This window comes from Alnus glutinosa, chromosome 8 (assembly GCF_958979055.1).
Source record: "Alnus glutinosa chromosome 8, dhAlnGlut1.1, whole genome shotgun sequence".
NCBI classification, from domain to species: domain Eukaryota; kingdom Viridiplantae; phylum Streptophyta; class Magnoliopsida; order Fagales; family Betulaceae; genus Alnus; species Alnus glutinosa.
In genome coordinates this window covers 5516909-5527731 of record NC_084893.1, presented here as the reverse complement: position 1 = coordinate 5527731, position 10823 = coordinate 5516909, and the positions used below count along the sequence as shown (strand labels likewise).

The 10823-nt window shown below is 34.1% G+C and overlaps 1 protein-coding gene across 2 annotated transcripts; it reads left to right on the top strand.

The window, feature by feature from the left end:
- Positions 1-375: 375 nt before the first annotated feature.
- On the top strand, positions 376-3868 carry LOC133875520 (probable inactive poly [ADP-ribose] polymerase SRO5). 2 transcript variants are annotated; one of them, XM_062313682.1, is made up of 5 exons: positions 376-1649; positions 1887-2128; positions 2216-2355; positions 2486-2581; positions 3351-3868. In XM_062313682.1, the coding sequence occupies exons 1-5, from the start codon at positions 1051-1053 to the stop codon at positions 3378-3380; spliced, it is 1107 nt and encodes a 368-aa protein (XP_062169666.1). In that variant the 5' UTR covers positions 376-1050; the 3' UTR covers positions 3381-3868. The 2 variants fall into 2 exon arrangements, with proteins under 2 accessions (XP_062169666.1, XP_062169667.1); XM_062313683.1 differs by having other exon boundaries at positions 378-1649; positions 3354-3868.
- The last annotated feature ends 6955 nt before the right edge of the window (positions 3869-10823 follow it).

The following is a 10823-nucleotide window of genomic DNA, read 5'->3' as shown; positions in this document are numbered from 1 at the left end:
AAAACAAATGAAAAATATCTACACCACACCCAGAAGCTGCATGTAGTTGCCAATAATAATAGACATCATCCTCGATCTACCAATATTTTCTCATGCCCCAATCAGAGCATGACAGGCTTTAATTGCATACATTATCCATGAACCAATCATGGAAAGTAGAGCAGAGATATTAGCAAGGGTATTCTAGTAACTTCCTCGGGATATGTTCAAACTCGGGGTAACCGCCTCTATCTCTAGAGGAGTCCAACTGTCCACAAAACAACAGGCCCTCAAAAAACAATCAGCGCACCGCCCATCGCCCGTTCCAACAAAAGGCGGTTCCGTTAGTTTTATTATATATCTATAATCTATATCTCTCTGTAACCGCCCTCTTCTCCAAGTAACACATATAACATATATTCACATTTTCGCATTCAAATATTCTCACAAAAAAAAAAATATCACACGACAAATATGCATTGATTCCTTTCTGTACTTCCTAGGCAAGCATCACATGAAATCTTTCCATACTTGAAGCTTTCTCTTCGCTTACGTTTTTTCCTTTTTTGTGTTTCCTTGATCGCAGAGTATCGGTTCGCTTTGATCTTTGATAGTTTTTTCTGGGTTTATTTTTTCTTGTTTTCAATTCGTTGGAGTTCAGTTCTAAGGCTTTTTTTTGGTTTTTGCGCCAATTAATTGCCAGACTATGCGACTCTGTCCGTTCGTTCTACGGAAATCTTAATCTTGAAATTGAATTTTCTTTAGTTTTTTTTTTTTTTGGTACAGATTCTTATCTTTTGGTTTTCTGTTGGGCTCTCTGAATTCGTCGACCTTTCCTTGCTGGGTTTTTTGGTTTTGCATTCAATACAGTCGAAGTTCATTTCCGGGTTCTTCTTTTGGATTCTCTCTCTCTCTCTCTCTCTCTCTCAAATGTTCTACAATTTGCAACTCTGTCAATCTCAATCTTAAGCCTGTATTCTCTTTTCTTTAGGATTTAAGCTCGTTTTCTTGGCTGTTAGATTGTAAATCACTCTTAGCTTTTCTCTTAGGCGGTTGTAATTTCCTGTTGATATGGAGAATAGTAACGGAGATCAATGTCGGTCATCGTCCAGTCAAATGCGTAACAGTCATAGTACTTTTCCACATGGATTTGGGACTACAGCCTCTAACACTTCATCTGAAAATCTATTCGACGGGCGGTCCAGGCAAATGGGTGTCGAAGAGTCGGTCTCCGAGACCGTTAGTGATCAAGAAGCGTTGGTTTCCGATTGCGAAAGCGGCGTTTCCAGTGCTAGTTGCGAGCAATTTCCGTTGTTCGATGATGGGTTGGTCAGGCTGGCTGAAGGGGACACAATTTACGAAATTATCAAGCGCAGATTCGAGTCGAGTGTCGCTTCGCTTGGCGTGCAAGCAAGCGTTGTGGGCATTCATAGAAATGAGTTTGGCGGTGTGATGGGACAAGCAAGATTGAATTCGTTTCGGGTTTATGCGCAGGCGGTGGAGAAGAAATCCGGTGGTGATGCGAATGCGAAGTATGCTTGGTATGGTGATTCTAAGGATGAGATAGCTCAGATTGTTTCACATGGTTTTGGTCACTCTGGGCTGTCTCGGAACAATGGGTTGTATGGCGGCGGCGTTTATCTTTCACCGGATAATTCCCCTTTGGAAAGGTAAGCTTAGTGGTTATTACAGTTTCTCTTTGTATGTTTCTTCTCCAGTGTGATTGATATGCGAGATTGTTTCTGTTCCAGTGTGATTGATATGCGAGATTCGTTATGTGTTTTGATTACGAGTGATAAATTAGCAGTTGTGCAAAAGCCTAAGCTTACAAGAAATTATGCTTATCCTCTGTTCTAACAAATAATGTTCTGATTTTGTTGACAAATTTATGTCGGTGTTTATTACAGTGCGTGCAACTCGGTTGTTGATAAGGATGGTCTGCGACATCTTCTGCTCTGTCGTGTTATATTGGGGAAGGCAGAGCTTGTGGAGATCGGTTCCGAGCAGTGTCACCCGAGTTCCGAAGAGTTTGATTCCGGCGTGGACAACCTTTCGGCCCCTCGGAAATACATTGTGTGGAGCACCCACATGAACACTCATATTTTGCCTGAGTTCGTAGTGAGTTTCAGAGCTCCACCTTGCTTGGCAGGTAAGAGTAATTTGCCTTCTTGTGTGTGTGATGTGTGGATTTGTTTTCTCATGGTGTTTTACTGATTCTGTATCTCTAATTGTGTAGGGTTTGTAAGGATTAATCCAAAACCATCGAGTGTTCCGACTTCACCATGGGTGCCATTTTCAATTCTAATTTCCGTGCTTTCGAAATTCTTACCTCCACCCACCGTCTCTCTGATTAACAAGTATCATGAAGCTCACAAAGTAAGTACTTAGCAGTTAGCACTGATTTATCAGAGGCCACAAACCCACAAGCCTTTTTTTTTTCTTTCAGAATTATCCTTTCTTTTTCATATGCTCATTTTCTTGAACGTTTTCTGGTCTCTGTCTCCAGGCGAAGAAGATATCACGAAATGAAATGATACAACGATTCAGACAAATAGCAGGAGATAAGCTCTTGATTGCTGTAATCAAGAAATTCAAAGCCAAGGTACTACTTCTGTGATGAAATAGATGACCTTGTCAATATTCTTGACTCTTAAGAATAGTATTGGGATTTTTGCTTCTTTTTTTTAGCGATAATGTCAAACAAAATGGCTATATGGTTGATTTTAATTTGTCTGATGTACAATGTTGATGCAACTCCTGTTCAACATATAGAATTACAAAAGGTTTTTGTGGCAAGGTCTCTTTGGACATAGAAATTTTATTGTCGAACATTTTGCTGCATGAACTATTTTTGTCATACACTTTTGAAGTCGTACAAGGAGCTGAAAATTAGAGATGAAATTATTACATGCTTTCTGAAAGAATCTACTTGAAGCTGCAACTTGTTCACCTTGTATTTGAAATGGTGGATGCATGGTTGCTTAATCTCTAGGCATATAGAATCTTACTTTGTTGAAAATAGCTTTCTTCAAGCATTACAAAATCTGGTATAATTTGATGATGTGAGGTATTGTTCTGGTTCTCTGGCCTGTATAATTTTATGATATCCAAGTCTGATTGGGGAATATTGAAGGTGGAGGATAACGGTTTCCTCCACTTTATGCTTATATCGTCTCCTTTATTTTTGGCTAGTCGTCTATCTTATGCCTAGTTCTGTTATAAAAAATTAACTCAATCTTTATAAGATTCCATGAACTGGGGTTTAAAGGTTTCTTCATAAGACTCCATGATTACATTTCTTTTTCTTCTTTTTTTTGCGCCTTGCATAAGAAAATGTTATTGGATTGAGATTTAACGTGTTTTTTCTCCAGCAGTCCATGGCGCTAGCCGGCCTTAAATAAAAGAAAGACGTGCTATTTAGTACACTTGGGTCTTTCTCCCATCGAAGCATTTTTCATTGAAAGGTTATTATAATCAGAGTGCAGGCAATGTTGACTGGATAAGTTTTGACAGATGGTTACTCCCAAGGACAGGAATGAGAAGGTAGATGGTTTTGTCATATTGTATATAGCTGTTTCTGAGGAAATTGATGGTGAGGGATTGGGCAGATACCTGAGGGGCTATGTGGGATTTTCTTCAAATGTCTCACTAGTTGTATAAATTTTAGCTGTTAATTAGTGTTCTACCTAATAGAGTCCTTTTTTCTGTTGTAATCACTTCACATGGTTGTTGGACATCTGATACTGTGAGCTGTTGTTGATGGAGAGTGATTTTCTGGTTGGATTGGTTGAGAAATGAGACGTGTTTACAGCTCAAAATCAAGTTTCTCTAGGGGCATTTTCGTGTTCATATTTGCTAATGTCATAATAGCAGCATTTTAGGCTGCAATTGGGTTGCTTTTTTGGCCGTAAGCCGGAATTTGGATCCCCTCCATTTCAAATGGAGAGTATTCTCTGCAATTGGGTTGCTTTTTTGGCCGTACGCGGGAATTTAGATCCCCTCCATTTCAAATGGAGATGATTCTCTCCATTTAGTTATAAAGTAGGGCATAGTTATCTTTTCACATTTTCATTCTCTCCATATGAGAATGTGAAAAGACAACTATACCCCTACTTTATAACTAAATGAAGGGAATCGATTTTGTTCCAACGATGAGGGGCGTGATAGCATCTCTAGCAATGTTACGCATTTTAGCTTATCAAAAAGCACAATTTTTTACTTGCTACTTTTTTAATACAAACTCAAACAGGTTTTTTATTTCATTCTCTAATTTTAAAAGAAAAAAAAAATTATTTAGTTTTTAATAAATTTTTATGATTTTCTTAAACTCCCAAAGAGAGAAATGATGTAGCAAAAAAAAGAGATAGAGAAATGATTAGAAAAAGAATATGTAAGGTATAGTGCTCTCGTAAAAGTATATAATCAAAAAGCAAAATATGTGTCAGGTAAAAGTAGGGAGAAAATGTGTTTCAAATTAGGAATATTATCTACAAATATACACAGGTTTTGCTCTAAGGTTGGCACCCAAAATTCAAGGCACCTTATTAGATCACTCTTTCCACTTTGTCGCGGTATTGGCATATGCTCTGCCTCTTGAATGGGGAGATTTGTGCTGATCCATTCATAGCTCACCATCTTTCTAGCATGAGTGGTTAATTGGAGCTGTTAAGTCGGGTAACCCTCAGCTAAACACCCAGATCAAGAGAAATTGCATGCGTTTGGCTATGAAATTGTAAATAGATCTAGATAAATTATTTAATCCAAGACCAAAATTATCATGATTTTCACAGAAATTATGTTAATTACATACTATAATCTTTGCAAACCCCAGGAAAATTGGTTGTTAATGCCGGAAAGTGGTTTCTTTCACTCGATCTTCAATTTTACGTTGCACGAAATTTGAGTAAATTTATAGAGTAGAGAAAGACTCTTTTCTTTTTTCACTATTAACTCTATTTCTTATTTAATATAGGGATAAATATAAAATCAATTCATGTAATTGGCTTAAATTACAAATCGCTAGTTACAATATAAAAAATAATCCATGTAATTGGCTTAAATTACCCCCAAGTCGGCCGGTCTAGGGTGGTTCAGCCACCTCCAGGGCCAAAGAAAAAAAAAATTGAAGAAGTGGTTTTGGCCCTTAGGGGTGGCCGATTACATGGATTATTTTTTATGTTGTAGCTAGCGATTTGTAATTTAAGCAAATTACATAAATTAATTTTTAATATATTAATTTTTTTTTTTCATTAAAAATAACACTTGTCATCATTCTATTAGCATTAATGTGACACATTAACGGAATTTGTCAAGTGTTCTGACGAAATTTGACTACAGGGACTAAAATGTTATTTTGACCTATTCCAATGACTTCTGAATCATTTTTATACCACATGAAGCAATTTATAATTTAGGTCAACCACAAAAACTCATTTTGCATTTATCCCTTCAATAAAAACTTGTATTCTATTTGATGTGGATCATTAAAAATTATTTCATTCTCTCACTTGGGGCACAAAACAATAATGTTTATTATATTAATATTGTGTTGCGTAATAAAACAAATCCATTTTTATTTTAATCTTGTCATCATAATGCCATAGTCAAACAACCCACTGGTGTAAGTCGGAATGAAAAATAAAATTGATCCCTTCTATATACAACCCAAATAACATGCTAAAATTTTAAAATGAGAACTGTCCATAAAAAGTCCACCAATAATGATCTCATTCAAAGAATATTCATGTCACCATCTCATCCAAACTGACACATGTATGTACGTAATGAAAATAGGAAGCTAATATATATATTCACAAAAGGGTATCGAATTATCAGCCGTTTTGAACAAAATGTACTAAACTTCTAAACGTCTCAAACTAATGTATCTAAGTTTCTAAATGTCTCAATAAAGGATAATCCGTTAGGATTTGCTGTTACATTCTACCAAAATTTTCAAAATACCCCTCATTTTTTTAAGGAAAAAAGAAAAAAAAAAAAAAAAAAAAAAAAAAAAGAAACTCATGCCTGAATTTTTGAACATTTTAATAATTTTTTTAAAAAAAGATAAACACATGAGTATTTTAAAAATTTTAGCAGAATTTAACAGCAAATCGTAACGGATTACCCTTTATTGAAATATTTGAAAACTTTGATACCCTAATTTGAAACGTTTGAAAGTTTAGTATATTTTTTTCAAAACGGCATAGTTTGATATCTTTTTACGAAGTTATCCAAAAAAAAATAAATAAATAAACAAATATTAAATTATCCCAATAAATTCTCAACAGCTTGACAATGGAGTCAACAATTCCAAAGTGACAAAGTTCTGCAACCACAATCCATGAACCGAGAACTCGAAGCAAATTCTTGATGTGTGTTTTTTTTTTTTTTTATTTGTTTTCAAAGAACATTGATGTGTATTTAAAGCAAGCCATCGATGAAAAAAAAAAGAAGAAAAAAGCAAGCCATCGGAGGCGGCCCATTCTCTTTGAATGGGCTTGTAGATATTGGCCTCATCCTAATACAAACGGGGTATGATATTTTGAGAAGCAAATTTGGACGACAAATATGAACGGGTTGGATTGGGTTAGGCCCAGTTCCTGAATCAAAAATAGGCGCAGTGTAAAAATCCTTGATTCCTTCTTCCACACAAAATCCACCAAAACAACTCTTCTAGAAAATGGATTTTCCATGGGAACAAGTTTTTTTCATGGGCCATGGCTATCACTCTTTGGATGGCACACTATACGAAATTATCCTGAAATTTTTAATTTTAGAAGTCTATTATGCTTTTGCAGCCTCAATCTTTGTTAAATCACCACTTTTACAAAAGTTTAAGCTAATAAAAAATATTGAATGTATTCATTTAATTAATTTTTTTAACACTGTCATCATTACGTATGTGCTCAAACTCTCTCTCTCTCTCTCACTCTCTCTTTTTTTAAAATAGATTCGCCTTCATAATAAATTATCAATTTAAGCATAACGTTCTACATAGAAAAGACCATTAAAACAGAGAGGGAAATCCTCAAGACCAAACCCGTTCCTCACTAAGAATGATTACTTCATTTGCAAGCATGTGGGTAGTCCTATTGGCAATTCGCCAGATATGATAAACCTTCCACTGACAGAATCCATTTAATACCCCTCGAGCCTCCTTGATAATTTGATCATATTTACTCAAGTTACAACCTTCATTCCTTAGGATCTGCACCACCTAGAAAGCACCTCATTTTAGCTCCACCTGTTGATACCCCAAGTCCCTACAGAATAAAACAGCTCGTCAAGTTGCAATGGCTTCTGCAAAAACAAGGGTCGTAATGTGATCTTTTGGAGCTGACAAAGTAGCCAGGACCTCACCCTCGACATCTCGAATTACCGCTCCAATACCCATCTTTCGATTGTCTTTGTTTACAACTTCATCCCAATTAACCTTTACTAAACCTTCCAATGGGCCTTGCTACCTCTGGTTCGTGGTAGGGATAGTTTCTGGGCAAATCCCAAAAATATTTACTGAATTAAAAATTAAACTGTAAGGTCAAGATAAGACTTTTGCTACGATAGATTCATGAGTACTATGTAAAAAAATCGATTAAAAATAATGAAAATTTTAAAAAAGTAAAAATAAAAAAATAAAAAACCTTCTTATGTCTGTGCTAACTCTACGATGTCTAGCTTTATAATTGAATGAGGTGGTCAAAAATATAATAATAATCTAAAATAATTAACATATATACGTACAATCTATAGTAATTAAGACACGGAATATTGTGAAAATCTAATTATAATATTCTAAGAATATCATCGTAATTGTACGTAATGTACATGATAATCTAATACTAAATAGCATATCATCATAATATTCTATATATTAAATAGCATATATATCATAATATCCTAACTGGAAAATCGAACTTGTCATGGTTGAATTGTAAACCACCAATTTTGTTTTTATTCATTGGAGATTGGAGTAATTTTGTCCCATACAAATATATCAACTATCTCATCACTCATTTTTACGGATCAGGATCCGGTCTTTCAAATTATTTGTTCGAATCTAAAAAAATTTAGAGAGATAATTTTGAGAAACTATTTATGAGATTCATCTGATCGAATAAATAGTTGAACATCTCAAATTTTATTTGGTCAAATAAATTTTATAAGTGGTCTCTCATATCACTTACTTATTTGATCTTTTTCAAATTTAAACAAATAATTTGAGACGAATATATATATATATATATATATATATATATATATATATATATATACATAAAACTTTGTTGAACTATTAAGCTCCTTCTCAGCGACAGCTAACAGCTAGCAGCTAGCAGTCATTGATTGCAGTAGGATTAATTAGCTTCTTGTCCAAGTGTTTACCAGGCAGTTGTAAACTACAAGATAAGCATGCAGAATTAATGAATCGTCTCTTGTCTTGTCTCCTCTTCGATCTCTTCTTGTAAACACATCTTCCTTCATTAATTAACAAACTTTTTTTCTGCGTTAAGTACTGGTTAGTGATAATGCAAGTAATGTGAAAACCAAGCTAGGAGGAGTGCATCGCCACCATCGGCTTTTCATAATTAGCAGCGACGTACATGACAAAACCTAACTACCCCCATTTTCTGGCGGCCTTGACTTGCACAAATTCAGTGTCTTTCTTTCTATAAACAAAAATACATGCATCTTTTGCCCATGCTCACCAACATACTCATTTAATTAAATCATTGTTCATAAATTTTTATATAATTTACCTAAATTTTGTGCATGCCAAAAAAAACAATCAGCTAAATAGATTTAAAAATGCTATTGGTAGTTATTACTTATTAGTGGGCAACATTTGGCCAAAGTTCAAAAGTTTAAAAAATATTTTATAAACTGGTTTGTAGAAAATTTTTATCTTTTTTTTTTTTTTTTTAGAAAGATTGAAACTTTAGAGAGTTTTTCGAAACTATAATATAATATATTGGAATATCACTTTAGGCCATGCTGAATGCTCAGGCAAATTAAGCAATCGTCTAATACCCCACATTCCCAATAAAATAAAAGAAGGCCCCAACTAGTAATAGTGTAATTAAGTTTCATTTTATATAAAAATAAAAAATAAAGACTAATTATGACAAAAAAAAAAAAAAAAAAGTCAATACTCTTTAATTAAGGCCCAATTATGATAAAAATAATTACAAAAATTGAAGCCCAAGATAGTGAGACTTTAGCAGAAAATAAAGAGAAAAATGGGGAGTCATATTAATGGCACTCCTAAAGCAATAATTAAACTCATAATTTTACCTGAACTTAAAACCAACATGTTGTCTAAGTTCCTTCATTAAACTTATTTTTAGAATAAATTAAATTTCATTTTGCACAAATTAAATTCTACATAAAAAGAACTATATATAGCTCAACACAAAGTCATCGGTTGAAATTAAATATATATCTCGTATTATAGATGAATTATTCATGTCGTTTGAAAAAATTAAGGGAAAAAATGAAAGGAATAATTTAAAATTAAATATTGAAAAATGCCCATATAAATTTGTTGTCGTAGGCCTCAAAATCTATAAGTCAGCCCTAATATCACTCAACGCAAAAGGCTAAGCTTTTGAGTCTTTGGCCCAAGTATACTATACTCAATCTTATGGACTATCTTCAGAATTACTTATGTGCTATGCAAATTTGGCCGCATCATGCACCCATGCCTATGCCATTCTACCATTGGCCCTGATAAGATTTGTTAAAGAATTTATGAGTTTAGGCCTTACTATATTAAATTAACCACTCACATTTATAACAATTTTTTCAATATAAGATTCAATCACATGTGCGTATTCAACAATTAATACAATATTTCTTTCTCTTTTTTTTTTTTCCGGGGGGGGGGGGGGGGAGGGGTTGGACTCATATATAGGAGAAGATATAATTTGTATCAAAAGGGATTTTATCTATCATCAACCCAAATTAAAAACATTTTATCAACTATTGCAACTTAATAATATCTTTCTATAGTCTTTCCATCAAATATAAAAACAAAAAGTACATTCCATTTAGGCCATTAAATGATCATCACCCAACCTTGTTCTTATTATGTTTGCTTGGTTTTATTAGGTTGATAATAATACTTTAATTAAAAGGTTGTCTCACTCGTACAGGCTGGATACATATATGTATCTTCCAAAACTAGGTTTTCCATTAACATCATTACTTGCGAGACTCCAGTATTTTTCTTCCACAACTTGCAAATTCCCCAAAAACTCTTCTAGAACTACCAACTTGGATGTGACTATTAACTCGGAATATTTTATCTTGCAATTTATGAAATATTTCTTTTATTTTTATGCCCATACTCCCACTCTCTCTCTCTCTAGATCTTGAACACCTACCGGTTGATCCATCTTTATTTATTTATCGAGTTCTACTTCTATACATCAAACTTTAAAGTATAATTATATTCTATATATAAAAGAATATAATTATACTTAAATATGATGTGATTGATGCTCCGGTTGTTTCAGCGTACAATAATTTTTGAAAAATAATTTTGATATTTTATAATGTTTGGTAGAGGCGAAAATAATGGTTAGCAAAAATTATGGTATTTTATGGTGTTTGGTAGAGGCGAAAGCTTCTTTAAATTTTGGAAAACGATTTACGATTTTGAAAATCGGAAATCGTTTTACGAAATTAAACTCTTTGTCCTTGCACGCACATTTGATATCCGATTGTCGGAATCCAGCAATTGTCGGTCGTCGGAATCTAGCCGGCGTCAAAGTCCGGCTACATCCAGCCGTTGGAATGCTATCGGCGCCGGCAGGATTTCGGCTATAGTCTAAAGCCGATCGGATCTA

Bases quoted from the DNA above. Each gene is read 5' to 3' on its own strand.
- LOC133875520 (XM_062313682.1), top strand. From the start codon at position 1,051: ATGGAGAATAGTAACGGAGATCAATGTCGGTCATCGTCCAGTCAAATG. The intron at 2,356-2,485 runs GTAAGTACTTAG...CTCTGTCTCCAG, and splicing joins AGTATCATGAAGCTCACAAA to GCGAAGAAGATATCACGAAA. The intron at 2,582-3,350 runs GTACTACTTCTG...TTTTTTCTCCAG, and splicing joins TCAAGAAATTCAAAGCCAAG to CAGTCCATGGCGCTAGCCGG.